Source organism: Schistocerca nitens, chromosome 4, assembly GCF_023898315.1.
Source record: "Schistocerca nitens isolate TAMUIC-IGC-003100 chromosome 4, iqSchNite1.1, whole genome shotgun sequence".
Classification (NCBI taxonomy): Eukaryota; Metazoa; Arthropoda; class Insecta; order Orthoptera; family Acrididae; genus Schistocerca; species Schistocerca nitens.
Window position 1 is genome coordinate 828,841,757 of NC_064617.1, and position 15,122 is coordinate 828,856,878.

General features: G+C 47.0%; 1 protein-coding gene across 1 annotated transcript in view; it reads left to right on the forward strand.

Annotated features, from left to right (window-relative positions):
* The window catches only part of LOC126253254 (transmembrane protein 198), a 149,998-nt gene that overhangs the window by 103,706 nt on the left and 31,170 nt on the right, over window positions 1-15,122 (forward strand). The window contains exon 4 of the mRNA XM_049954459.1: window positions 3,467-3,709. Within this exon, the coding sequence (XP_049810416.1) occupies window positions 3,467-3,709 (243 nt within the window). The remainder of the gene's footprint in view (window positions 1-3,466; window positions 3,710-15,122) is intronic.

Here is a 15,122-nt window from a genome sequence, read left to right on the forward strand (position 1 = left end):
GTTCATCATAAACAAGTTCCTTCATATGTCCCCAAAAGTAAAAATCCAGTGGATTTAAATCAGGGCTGCGTGCTGGCCATCGACGTGGACCCGAACGCCCGATCCATCGTCCTGGAAATCGACTATCCAAAAATCTGCGTACTCTGTGACCAATGTGGGGTGGAGCACCATCGTGGAGGAACCACATGTTATGACGTATGCCTAACGGAATGTCTTCTAACAACGTTGGTAACAATGTTTCCTCTAGAAACGTTCGGTAATAGTTACCAGTCAAACGTGCAGGTGAAACATAGGGCCCAATAATGTAATTATCGAGCATGCCCGCCCACACATTTACGGAAAATCGACGCTGAAAATGTGTTGCCACTACGTGGCGAGGATTGTGTACACTCCACGTGTGCATGTTATGGAAATTAGTTATTCCGTCGCGAGTGAAACACGCTTCATCTGTGACGAGTATTTTGTTGACAAAATCATGCTGCGCACTGTGTAACAAAATTCACTCTGAGAATTCACGTCGTGGAGGGAAATCTTGTTCTTCCAATGCTTGTACGCGTTGAATGTGGTAAGGCCGCAGACGCAATGAACGACAGTGTGCGATGTACCCATGTGGCGGGCGATACATCTAGTACTCTGAGAAGGATCCTGCTGGATGCGGTCCAGAATTCTTTCCTCGGCTTCCGATGTACGATGGGCGCGTTGTGACGAGGAAGTAGACGGGCGCAGAGTCCACGGTCGATGGCCAGCGTAGCGAAGACGTGGCACCTGGACGTTCCGGCTGCGTCGAAGTAGCTTCCGGGCGGCAGTCCGCGGCGGGTTGAAAGACGCCTGCTTTCCTTTCTTCCGGCTATTTAACACGGCGGCTCCAGTCTTCCTCCGCTGATTCCGGAGTGATGACTGGCGGCCGTTAGCGATCCCTGACTGGTGGATGGTGATATCATAGTGTGACCATCCGCACCGGAAAAAGGCTCGTGCGCGTGCGTAGTTCGCGGCTGATGGAATGTTTGGCGGGAACGCCTGTAGCGCCGGCTGGGGGAACGCGCCGGCACTAAATTGCAGGCGCCTCTTAACTCTGCCGCGGTAGCCGACCTTTGCGTTTGTGTGGCTGTGCGCGCCACGGCAGTTACGTCACCTAGTGCCTGACAGTTGAGCTTCCTCTGTCGCAGGGTGGTATGTGACTTCAAGTCCCACCACCACACCATCAATGTGCACTCCAGTGGTGCCCTTGGAATGACATCATTGCATAGAAAACTTTCACCTTCCACCGAGACAATAAGATCGTGATCCACCGGTGCTGCTGTATTGAAACCTCCACACACATACACAAAAAAGAAAGAGGTCTGTGGCTGCACAGTCGATCGACAAGGTGACATCGATGTATCACTGCGAGCTGTTCCGTCGGGACATCTTTCTGAGTTTATTACAGAAAGTGCTGGATTCCATGATTTGTCCAAGCTGAAGTCGCTATCTCTATCAATTGAATTCGTCGTCAACCGAATTTCAATTGCTTCTTTCAATGCTGATACCCAGAAAGATGAAGTCGAGGCTAAAATTTCGACGTTTGAAAGGACGCAGCAAGTGCTGGAGCGACAGTCACCTCGGCTGACTCTGAAAATGGCTGGACGATGTACAGCCGAAATACAGTACTGGCCATTAAAATTGCTACAACAAGAAGAAATGCAGATGATAAACGGGTATTCATTGGACAAATATATTATACTGGAACTGACATGTGATTACATTTTCACGCAATTTGGGTTCATAGATCCTGAGAAATCAATACCCAGAACAACCACCTCTGGCCGTAATAGCGGCCTTGGTACGCCTGGGCATTGATTCAAACAGAGCTTGGATGGCGTGTACAGGTACAGCTGCCCATGCAGCTTCAACACGATACCACAGTTCATCAAGAGTAGTGACTGGCGTCTTTTGACGAGCCAGATGCTCGGCCACCATTGACCAGACGTTTTCAGTTGGTGAGAGATCTGGAGAATGTACTGGCCAGGGCAGCACTCGAACATTTTCTGTATCCAGAAAGGCCGGTACAGGATCGGCAACATGCGGTCGTGCATTATCCTGCTGAAGTGTACGAATGAAGGGTAGAGCCACGGGTCGTAACACATCTGAAGCGTAACGTCCACTGTTCAAAGTGCCGTCAATGCGAACAAGAGGTGACCGAGACGTGTAACCAATGCACCCCATACGATCACGCCGGGTGATGCGCCAGTATGGCGATGACGAATACACGCTTCCAATGTGCGTTCACCGCGATGTCGCCAAACACGGATGCGACCATAATGATGCCGTAAACAGAACCTGGATTCATCCGAAAAAATGACGTTTTGCCATTCGTGCACCCAGGTTCGTCGTTCAGTACACCATCGCAGGCGCTCCTGTCTGTGATGCAACGTCAAGGGTAACTGCAGCCATGGTCTCCGAGCTGATAGTCCACGCTGCTGCAAACGTCGTCGAACTGTTCGTGCAGATGGTTGTTGTCTTGCAAACGTCCCCATCTGTTGACTCAGGGATCGAGACGTGGTTGCACTATCCGTTACAGCCATGCGGATAAGATGCCTGTCATCTTGACTGCTAGTGATACGAGGCCGTTGGGATCCAGCACGGCGTTCCGTATTACCCTCATGAACCCAACGATTCGATATTCTGCTAACAGTCATTGGATCTCGACCAACGCGAGCAGCAATGTCGCGATACGATAAACCGCAATCGCGACAGGCTACAATCCGATCTTTATCAAAGTCGGAAACGTACTTACACAAGGAATCACAACGACGTTTCACCAGGCAACGCTGGTCAACTGCTGTTTGTGTAAGATAAATCAGTTGGAAACTTTCCTCACGTCAGCACTTTGTAGGTGTCGCCACCGGCGCCAACTGGCTCGTCAAAAGACGCCAGTCACTACTCTTGATGAACTGTGGTATCGTGTTGAAGCAGCATGGGCAGCTGTACCTGTACACGCCATCCAAGCTCTGTTTGACTCAATGCCCATGCGTATCAAGGCCGTTATTACGGCCAGAGGTGGTTGTTCTGGGTACTGATTTCTCAGGATCTATGCACCCAAATTGCGTGAAAATGTAATCACATGTCAGTTCCAGTATAATATATTTGTCCAATGAATACCCGTTTATCATCTGCATTTCTTCTTGTTGTAGTAATTTTAATGGCCAGTACTGTATGCTCTGAAAAGCTAATCATTTGCATATCACAGCATCGTCTTCCTGTCGGTTAAATTTCGCGTCTGTTGCACGTCATATTCGTGGTGTAGCAATTTTAATGGCCAGTAGTGTATTGGAAGAAGAAGTGAATTTATATGTGGAAGCATGTCCGAAATTTTATTACCGTTCTTCGAATGAGTTCCGTACGTCGGCGAGTTCCAGAGGTAAGGTTAGTGGTGTCCCCCTGCGCTGTAGCGAGATGCGGCTAGTGAGCGACGCGCGAACGCCGGCAGGTTTGACGGTGCTGGGCACGAGCGTGTACGGCGGCGCGATCCTGGCGGGCTCGCTGGACTACTGGCTGCAGCGGCTGGCGACCGCGCGCTGGCTGTGGGCGCGCGTGGCCGGCGCCGCGCCGCCTGTGCCGCCGCCATGCTGGCTGGGCTGGCTCGTGCTGGCGCTCTGGCCCGCCGTCGCGCTCGTCGGCGTCGCGACGCAGTGCGCCGTCACCGGCCGCGGCCTGCACCACCGCACGCACCGTGAGTAGCCGCCCCGCCGCCTCTCTGCGCGTCCTCTTCTGGCACCGCTTCCTTAGATTAGATTAGACTAATACTAGTTCAATGGATCATGAATACGATATTTCGTAATGATGTGGAACGAGTCAAATTTTCCAATACATGACATAATTAAGTTAATTTAACAACATAATTAAGTTAATACAACAACTTTTTTTATTTTTTGGTTTCTTTTTTCTTAATTTTTTATTTTTTTAATAATTTTTTTGTAATTCTTCATGCTTTCCCGGCGATCTGTTGACATCTTGGATATTCGGGAATCCAGCCGGAAGTTCGCGTCGTTCTCGCACGATATTTCAACAGCGTGCCTCGCTGTCTTCTTCAGGTGCTACCTGAGACTGGTCCGTTGGGTCTTTTTTTTCTATATAGGATGGGGCCCCTCCACGCCCGCACCAACGTGGTGACCAACACAAAAGTTCTACTGTCACCTCCGTAAGCATGTTAGTTTTGAATCAGGCGTCACAGGATGCAGGCTGTGATGTTATCCATGCGTCTGGGTAAGACTACTCATTAACATGGTCCATCAGGAGATAGAAGTGGTCGAAAACGATCGAAGGGTAGCGGTTGTAAGAGCAGAGGAAAAAAAGTGCCAAGGCCAGCGCCAAGGGAAAAAAACCTCTGCGACAGTAGGACGGGTAGTAAGGGCAGTAGCGGCTTGCTAGCTGCGACAGAGCATGCAAGGTGAGGGGGGTTAGCGTGAGGTATCGTGCAACGTTACCTATGTACTGCTTGGTCGTTAGCTGGGTCAGGCCGGTGCTGCGGCTGGGCTCGCTGTCGTCTCCTGTGCCGGCCGCAGCGGCTTCCTCCCTGTAACATAAAAAAGTTCGGCGCGGCAACGCATGCGCTGCTGTTAGGCCCTCTGCTGCGCCTTGTCGTCAGTGACTTGGTGCAGCTTCATCAGGCTGGTGCAGGATGACGGCGATTGGCTACAGCGACCTCCTCTACTGCACGGCGCAGCCCTTCTGCATAGCAGCGGTCATCTGATCCGCACTTCCAGTGATCTGCGCCGCATCAGCGTCGGAGAGGTGCACGCCGTTCGCTCGCGCTTGCGCAATGAGGACTGCCTTTCTCTCTTCTGGGTCCCTTGAGGGGTCGAATGCCGCATCTGGCGGCGTCGCCACCGGCTCCACTGGGGCGGCGGTTGTCTTCCTTGCGCCTCTCACCTGCGGTGCCGCTGGAACAAAAGCAGGGATAGGCGCGCGAACGTCCTTCTGCGAGATCGCAGGAGTGTTCGCAGGTGCGACTGCGCTGAGGCCTTGGGCGAAAACTGCTCGCAGTTGCCTCAAGGCCTCATCCTTCTCTGCAGCCACGGCGGCTGCGAAGGCAGCCCTCTCCGCCGCCATGGCGGCTTTGAGGGCTGCTGTGGCCTCCTTCACGGCGGTGCCGAGTTCGAGGCCACATCTCTTCGCAGGAAGGCGAGCTGCGTCCTGGCTACCCGTTTCCGAGCGGCCGTCCCCGCCCCTGGCAGGTGGATCTGCTGCTGCGCCGTCCCTCAGCTGCACCGGGCTGTTCTGCGCCCTACGCCGTTTCCGACGTCGTCTTCTCTTCTGCTGCTGCGTCGGTGCGGCCGCGGCCGCTTCGCCGCCTCCGGCACGGCTGCGGCTTGAGAAAGCCGCACAGCCGCGCCAGCTGGCGACGTGCGGGCCGCCACACCGGACACAAGTCGGCAGAGCGTTGCTGCCGCGGTCGCAGGCGCGGCTGTCGTGCTCACCTGAGCACTTGACGCACCGCGCCGCGTTGCGGCAATACTTCGCTACATGGCCCTCGCCCTGGCACCTGAAGCACTGGGGCTGAGGATCCATGGCGGTCGGGAGAGCCTCCGCCGTAACCGGGAAGCCCAGCAACTTCCGCAAGTCGAAGATGTCACTCCCGCCGTCGACCGTTTGCACGGTCACGGCATAGAGCGGCGCCCTCTTCTTGTTGGTTCGGTTGTGCAACCTTGCGGCTGCACTACCAAACCCGGCTCGCAGCAGCCCTTCCCGGACCGCTGCCTCATCACAGCACCAAGGCAACCCCCTGAGGAGTGCCTTAGTCGTCTTCACCCTTCCTACGGAAGGTGCCTTCTCTCGCGCCGGCGGCGCGTCGACGATGTGGTCGGCCACTGCGACCTTGATCGCCTTGTGGTCGGCCACGTTTGCGGCTCGAACGCAGATCAGCGAGTCTGTATCGACAGACTCGTAGACCACCTCGTTCCGAGCGCAATTCGTCATGGTGTCGAACAGCGCTGTCCACCCGCCTTTGCACATGACGTACAAAGGGGGAACAGGCCGCGACTCGTCTTCTCTGGAGTTCCTTGTACGGTCGGCAGACTCAGTGAGTTGCACAACCGAAGGACCCTTCGTAGCGGCAGGTTTCCTCTGCGCACCCTTCTTCCCCATACTGCGAGGCGCGGAACACGACAATTTGCACGCGTTGTCAAAACAACGCACGACAATTTGCTCTCCGCAGCGCCCACAGCACAGAAAACCTCTTCACGAGCTCTCAACGGCCGAGTGGGGGTCGATCGAGTCCAGTATTTATGCCTGGGAGGAGCTGGGCGTTTCCTAATCGGTCCGCGCCGAGTGTTCCATCTGTGGTCTGCGCCCGCCAGACTCGGCTTCAACGGACCCCTCCAGTCGCGGATGTTCCGACTGCCGTCGGCGCCCGTTTTGGCCGTCCTCAACGGTTGTGGTTGTCATCTGAGGTGTGTCAGACCCGATCTGAGATGTTGGGTACTCTATCTCATGACTGTTACTGTGATTTCCGCTTCTGTTTCGTGCTGGGCGCTCCCTAATCGGTTCGCGCCGCGTCGTGTGTTCCATCTGAGGTCCGCGCCGGCCAGACGCGGCTACATTGTCCCTCTCTGGTCGCTGGTGTTCCCTCCGCCGTCCGCGCCCGGCCTGGCCGTCTTCTGAAGTCGAGTTCATGATCTGGGGTGTGTCAGATCTGGTCTCTAATGTCCGACACCTTGACTCACGGCTGTACTCTCGGTCTCCACTTCTATTTCTTGTAGAATCCCGGAGTGTCCTGCGTTGAGTTTTCACAAGCTCAAGCGCTGGATTCGAGGCAGTGCTGATTTGGTATCCCGAGTCACGGTTGATTAGATTGTCTGTGACCTTAATCTCAATGGCTTCTTTAATGACACTGTCCCAAAATCTTGAGGTCTGTGTTACAATCTTGGTGTCATTGTAATCCATTGAATGACCAATTTCCAGACAATCCTCTGCTATGGCTGATTTAGTTGCCTGCCTGAGTCTGGTATGTCTCTGTTGTTCTTTACACCTGATGTCCACAGTTCTGGTGGTCTGGCCAATGTATGACATCCCACAACGCCCAGCTCCTCCCAGGCATAAATACTGGACTCGATCGACCCAAAGGACCAGTCTCAGATAGCACCTGAAGAAGACAGCGAGGCACGCTGTTGAAATATTGTGAGAGAACGACGCGAACATCTGGCTGGATTCCCGAATATCCAAGATGTCAATAAATTTTTTTGTTTGTTTTTTTTTCTTTTTTTTCTTAATTTATATCTAAAAATTCCTCTATGGAGGAGAAGGAGTTGTCATTCAGAAATTCTTTCAATTTCTTCTTAAATACTTGTTGGTTATCTGTCAGACTTTTGATACTATATGGTAAGTGACCAAGACTTTAGTGGCAGTATAATTCAACCCTTTCTGTGCCAAAGTTAGATTTAATCTTGAACAGTGAAGATCATCCTTTCTCCTAGTATTGTAGTTATGCACACTGCTATTACTTTTGAATTGGGTTTGCTTGTTAATAACAAATTTCATAAGAGAGTATATATACTGAGAAGCTACTGTGAATATCCCTAGATCCTTAAATAAATGTCTGCAGGATGATCTTGGGTGGACTCCAGCTATTATTCTGATTACACGCTTTTGTGCAATAAATACTTATTCCTCAGTGATGAATTACCCCAAAATATGATGCCATATGCAAGCAATGAGGGAAAATAGGCGTAGTAAGCTAATTTACTAAGATGTTTATCACCAAAATTTACAATGACCCTTATTGCATAAGTAGCTGAACTCAAACGTTTCAGCAGATCATCAATGTGTTTCTTCCAATTTAATCTCTCATCAATGGACACACCTAAAAATTTTGAATATTCTACCTTAGCTATATGCTTTTGATTAAGGTCTATATTTATTAATGGCATCATACCATTTACTGTACGGAACTGTATGTACTGTGTCTTATCAAAATTCAGTGAGAGTCCGTTTATAAGGAAACACTTAGTAATTTTCTGAAAGACATTTTTGACAATTTCATCAGTTAATTCTTGTTTGTCAGGTGTGATTACTATACTATGTTAGTTCTCTTTGCTGATGATACAAGTATAGTAATCACACCTGACAAACAAGAATTAACTGATGAAATTGTCAATAATGTCTCTCTGTTCCATTCGCGAATTGTGGCGTCGGAGGCATGGCCGTCAGCAGAAATTTAGGCAAGAGGGGGCAACAGGATCTGCTGAAACGTTTGAGTTCAGCTACTTATGCTATTAGGGTTATTGCAAATTTCTGGCGATATACGTGTGAGTAAATTAGCTTACCACGCCTATTTTCATTCTCTGCTTTCGTATGGCATCATATTCTGGGGTAACTCATCATTGAGTAAAAGAGTGTTCATTGCACAAAAGCGTGTAATCAGAATAATTACTGGAGCTCATCCAAGGTCATCCTGCAGACACTTATTTAAAGAGCTAGAAATCTTCACTGTAGCCTCACAATATATATATTCACTTATGAAATTTGTTATTAACAATCTGAATGAATTCAAAAGTAATAGCAGTATACGTGGCTACAACACTAGGAGAAAGGATGATCTTCACTACTCAAGGTTAAATCTAACTTTGAATCAGAAGGGGGTAAATTATGGTGCCACAAAATTCTTTGGTCACTTACCTAATAGCATCAAAAGTCTGACAGATAGCCATATAGCATTTAAAAGAAAATTAAAAGAATTTCTTAATGGCAACTCCTTCTACTCATTAGATGAATTTTTGGATATAGTAAGTGGGTAATTTCCCAACCTCCACAAAAAATAAATAAATAAATAAATAAATAAAATTATTGACTGTCATGTTATATTTTGTCTAATGTAATATCTTGTATAGACGCCTTTTATTAACCTGACACGTTCCACATCATTACGAAGTGTTGTATTCATGATCTATGGAACAAGTACTAATCCAATCTAATCTCTAAAAAGATTCTAAACATGCCTTTTTATATCAAAAAACTTGCCGAATTCCTGTTCATTATGAACAAAAATAACCAGCAAAAGTGCCACTGATTAATACTCTTCAGAGTGAAGAAACAGCAAATACGCTGGAACACGTATTATGTTCGAGTATAAGAGGATCAAGTAGGTAAAAAGACGAGAACTAGTAGAAATCCTTGGGTAACAGAAGAAATATTGAATTTAATTGATGAAAGGAGAAAATATAAAAATGCAGTAAATGAAGCAGGCAAAAATGAATACAAACGTCTCAAAAATGAGATCGACAGCAAGTGCAAAATGGCTAAGCAGGAATGGCTAGAGGGCAAATGTGAGGATGTAGAGGCTTATCTCACTAGGGGTAAGATAGATAATGCCTACAGGGTCGGTCAGTGTGGCCGTGCGGTTCTAGGCGCTTCAGTCTGGAACCGCGTGACCGCTACGGTCGCAGGTTCGAATCCTGCCTCGGGCATGGATGTGTGTGATGTCCTTAGGTTAGTTAGGTTTAAGTAGTTCTAGGTTCTAGGGCACTGATGACCACAGATGTTAAGTCCCATAGTGCTCAGAGCCATTTGAACCATTTGAACTGCCTACAGGAAAATTAAAGAGACCTTTGGAGAAAAGAGAACCACTTGTATGAATATCAAGAGCTCAGATGGAAACCCAGTTCTAAGCAAAGAAGGGAAAGCAGAAAGGTGGAAGGAGTATATAGAGGGTCTATACAACGGTGATGTACTTGAGGACAATATTATGTAAATGGAAGAGGATGTAGATGAAGATGAAATGGGAGATATGATACTGCGTGAAGAGTTTGACAGAGCACTGAAAGACCTGAGTCGAAACAAAGCTCCGAGAGTAGACAACATTCCATTAGAACTACTGACAGCCTTGGGAGAGCCAGTCCTGACAAAACTCTACCATCTGGTGAGCAAGATGTATGAGACAGGCGAAATACCCTCTGACTTCAAGAAGAATATAATAATTCCAATCCCAAAGAAAGCAGGTGTTGGTAGATACGAAAATTACCGAACTATCAGTTTAATAAGTCACAGCTGCAGAATACTAACGCGAATTCTTTACAGACGAATGGAATAACTGGTAGAAGCCGACCTCGGGGTAGATCAGTTGGATCAGTTTGGATTCCATAGAAATGTTGGAACACATGAGGCAATACTGACCCTACAACTTACCTTAGAAGAAATATTAAGGAAAGGCAAACCTACGTTTCTAGCACTTGTAGACTTAGAGAAAGCTTTTGACAATGTTGACTAGAATACCCCCTTTCAAATTCTGAAGGTGGCAGGGGTAAAATACAGGGAGCGAAAGGCTATTTACAATTTGTACAGCAGCCAGATGGAAGTTATAGGAGTCGAGAGACATGAAAGAGAAGCAGTGGTTGGGAACGGAGTGAGACAGGGTTGTAGCCTCTCCCCGATGCTATTTAATCCGTATATTGAGCAAGCAGTAAAAGAAACAAAAGAAAAATTTGGAGCAGGAATTAAAATCCATGGAGAAGAAATAAAAACTTTGAGGTTCGCCGATGACATTGTAATTCTGTCAGAGACAGCAAAGGACTTGGAAGAGCAGTTGAACGGAATGGACAGTGTCGTGAAAGGAGTATATAAGATGAACATCAACAAAAGCAAAATGAGGATAATGGAATGTAGTCGAATTAAGTCGGTCAATGCTGAGGGAATTAGGTTAGGAAATGAGACACTTAAAGTAGTGAAGGAGTTTTGCTATTTGGGGAGAAAATAACTGATGATGGTCAAAGTAGAGAGGATATAAAATGTAGACTCGCAATGGCAACGAAAGCGTTTCTGAAGAAGAGAAATTTGTTAACATCCAGTATGGATTTAAGTGTCAGGAAGTCGTTTCTGAAAGTATTTGTATGGAGTGTAGCCATGTATGGAAGTGAAACATGGATGATAAATAGTTTAGACAAGAAGAGAATAGGATCTTTTGAAATGTGGTGCTACAGAAGAATGCTGAAGATTAGATGGCTATATCACATAACCAATGAGCAGGTATTGAATAGAATTGGGGAGAAGAGGAGTTTGTGGCACAAATTGACGACAAGAAGGGACCAGTTGGTAGGACATGTTCTGAGGCATCAAGGGATCACAAATTTAGCATTGGAGGGCAGCGTGTAGGGTAAAAATCGTAGAGGGAATACACTAAGCAGATTCAGAAGCATGTAGGTTGCAGTAAGTACTGGGAGATGAAGAAGCTTGCACAGGATAGTGTAGCATGGAGAGCTACATCAAACCAGTCTCAGGACTGAAGACCACAACAACAACAACAACAACATAATGACTATTCTGGAGACTAGAAATCTACACTGTAGGAATCAGCATGGGTTCCGAGAAAGACGATTGTGTGCAACCCAGCTCGCGCTATTCGTCCACGATACTCAGAGGGCCATAGACACGAGTTCCCAGGTAGATGCTGTGTTTCTTGACTTCCGCAAGGTGTTTGATACAGTTCCCCACAGTCGTTTAATGAACAAAGTAAGAGTGTATGGACTATCAGACCAATTGTGTGATTGGATTGAAGAGTTCCTGGATGACAGAACGCAGCATGTCATTCTCAATGGAGAGAGGTCTTCCGAAATAAGAGTGATTTCAGGTGTGCCACAGAGGAGTGTCTTAGGGCCATTGCTATTGACAGTATACCACAGTATACCAGATAGAGTTGATAGAAGAGATAGAGAATATCCAACGGAGAGCAGCGCACTTCGTTACAGGATCATTTAGTAATCGCGAAAGCGTTACGGAGATGATAGATAAACTCCAGTGGATGACTCTGCAAGAGAGACGCTCAGTAGCTCGGTACGGGCTTTTGTTGAAGTTTCAAGAACATACCTTCACTGAGGAGTCAAGCAGTATATTGCTCCCTCCTATGTATATCTCGCGAAGAGACCATGAGGATTAAACCTGAGAGATTAGAGCCCAGACAGAGGCATACCAACAATCTTTCTTTCCACAAACAATATGAGGCTGGAATAGAAGGAAGAACCGATAGAGGTACTCAAAGTGCCCTCCACCACACACCATCAGGTGGCTTGCGGATTATGGATGTAGATGTAGAAATAAACTTTAAAACCAGACTGAGGAGACTAGGTACTGGCTGAATTGAAGCTGTGTGTGTGGAGGGGTGGGGGAGGGGGGATGGGGGGGGGGGGTGTCATTCGTCATGTTTGGGTAGCTCAGTTGGCAGAGCACCTGCCCAGAAAAGGTAAAGGTCACGAGTTCGAGTCACGGTCTGACACACAGTTTTAGTTTGCTAGTTAGTTTCAAACTTTAAAACCATTTATTTAAGTTGTGCTACCTACGACACTGTTCTCCTACAAAACTTCACGTCTCATTGCCTGATTATGTTAGTGGATCTACTGCAATATTTTCATGCCTTCCATTATTTTAAAGTTGACAAGCATTATTACCAAAACCTCAAAACCAGCCTCAGGAAAGATCAGGGCATACCCTGTGGGTGACATCAAGTTTAAGGCCGAGAGGGAGACTTAGAGCCAGACTGACTGACTCAATAAAGACCAGGAATCTGGATTGACTCAATAAAGACAAGTTTAACAAAAGGGAATCTGGACTGGAACAAAACTGTTATAGAAGGTGAATTATGGAAAGACAGAGGAAAATGGAGAAGAGAACAAACTTGACGACAACTTCCATAATTAAAGTTAAAACAATGGAAAGTCCTGGTTGGAGTATCAACAGTTGTGGAAAGGATATCTAGGATGTATGGTACTCTGGATAGTAATTACATATAATAACAACTACCAGGTCATATGATTCCATACAGATACACACTGAAGAGCCAAAGAAACTGGTACACCTGCCTAATATTGCATAAGCCCCTGCGAGCATGCAGAAGTGCCACAACACGATGTGGCGTGGACTCGAGTAATGTCTGCAGTAGTGCTGGAGGGAACTGACATCCTGAATCCTGCAGAGCTCTCCATAAATCCATCAGCATATGAGGTTGTGGAGAGCTCTTCTGAACAGCACATTGCAAGGCATCCCAGTTATGCTAAATAATGTTCATGTCTGAGGAGTTTGGTGGCCAGTCAAAGCGTTTATACTCAGAAGAGTGTTCCTGGAGCCACTCTGCAACAATTCTGGACATGTGGAGTGTTGCATTGTCCTGCTGGCATTGCCCAACTCCATATGAATGATGGATGCAGGTGATGAGACAGGATGCTTATGCACATGTCACCTGTCAGAGTCATATCTACACGTATCACTCCAACTGCACATGCCCCGCACCATTACAGAGCCTCCACCAGCCTGAACAGTCCCCTTGCTGTTTACATATTCCTGTATTTGAATACGCATGTGTATACCAGTTTCTTTCGTGCTTCAGTGTATTTTATTGTCCTACAATGTACAAAGCATGTTCTCAGAAACGTAGATCAGATTAAACTAACTGCAGGTCCAGAGAGGTTAGTTGAGCTACCTCAGTGCAGCAATATTGTTCCAGGCTACTCTACAGAGCTATGTCGCCCAGACAGATTGCTGCTCACTGTAAAGATGACATGTTGAGTTGCAAACAGGCACAACAAAAACTGTTACACATCAAGTTTTTGGCCAAAGCCTTGATCAGGAATAGAAAACTCTCTCTCTCTCTCTCTCTCTCTCTCTCTCTCTCTCTCTCTCTCTCTCTCTCTCTCTCTCACACACACACACACACACACACACACACACACGTGACTGTTATCTCTGGCCACTGCAGCAGAATGCCAATGCCCCCCCCCCCCCCCACTCCTCCCAACACTGCACCTGGCAGCCTTGTTCTTCCATCATATAGTCCCTGCACACTCTCCCCACCTGTACCCTGCTACCCTTCCCCATTCCCCCATCACTCCAGATTGCTGCTTGCATTCAATGCAACACATTTGCATTCTGGCTGGAGCAGCCAGAGATAGCAGTCCTGTGTGCACAAGGTGTGCTTGCTTGCATGACTGTGTATGTGTTTTTCTTTTCTCATGAAGGCTTTGGCCAATAGATTAATGTGTAACAGTCTTTTCATCTCCTCCATAAGGGAAAAATATCAGAATGTAGATGAAACAACTAAACAGAAACATGCAAATAACTAGATTACAGGTATGGAAGGGAAATCCTAGCACTAATTTATGGCATTTACAATGGGAAAAAAATTACAGAACCATACCTGACAATTGACAGCAAACCAGTGACTGACAGTGACTGGCATATGAAAAATATAGCACAATAATTTTAAAAGATCTGTAAATCAGCCACTCATACCCTTAAGATTTGATGAAGTCTTTTGGGTAGAGGCAGAGCAAAGCACACAAGAGTCAACTAACACACAAGGAGTAGATGCTGAGGAGGAAGAGGAGCTCACATCATAAATAACAGAAGATGAAATAACAGACAACATAATGAGTGAAAGAAACTTTGCTCCAGGAGAAAATGGGCTAAGAAGAATGTACCTAAGGAAATCCAAACAAGAAACAATGATACAATTACCACAAATGATATTTAGTTACTGCCTGAGCAAAGAAGTGGCCCCAGAATCGGAAAAAGGGCAAAGTAATAACACTGGGGGGAGGGGGGAGGGGGGGGGACAGTCACCAACACTGTTGAACATCTTGAGGAACACATACAAAAAAATAGTGACAGATCACTTAATGGGGTACAGTGGTCGGGCAGCTTCCCCTAAGCCACACGTTTCTGTAGCAGATCACCCATGCCTAGCATACAAAAAGGATTCAAGAAAACTCACTGTGCCAGTGATCCATTCCTGAAACTTACCAGTTACACCATAAATGTCTTTAATCACAGCCAGTGTATGCTCACCATATTTTCGATGTTAAACAGGGGTTTGATAAGATATGGCACATTTGTCTGCTGATGAAACTCGTAAACATGGATCTATCCTTAAAAATAATAAAGCTAAAGTACAAATTAGTGGGAGACAATGCAGGGTCCATGCAGAAAATGAATCATCAGACTACTTTTCCCGTTAGGCAGTGAGGCATTCCATCTTCACTGATATACAGTCTATATATCAGAGATGTACTAACCACAAACAACAACAGCCAGACTATAGCCTTATTGGTTGAAAACACTGTGTGCTGGGTTACAGACAGCCAAACACAAGTGATCCAAAGCAAAAC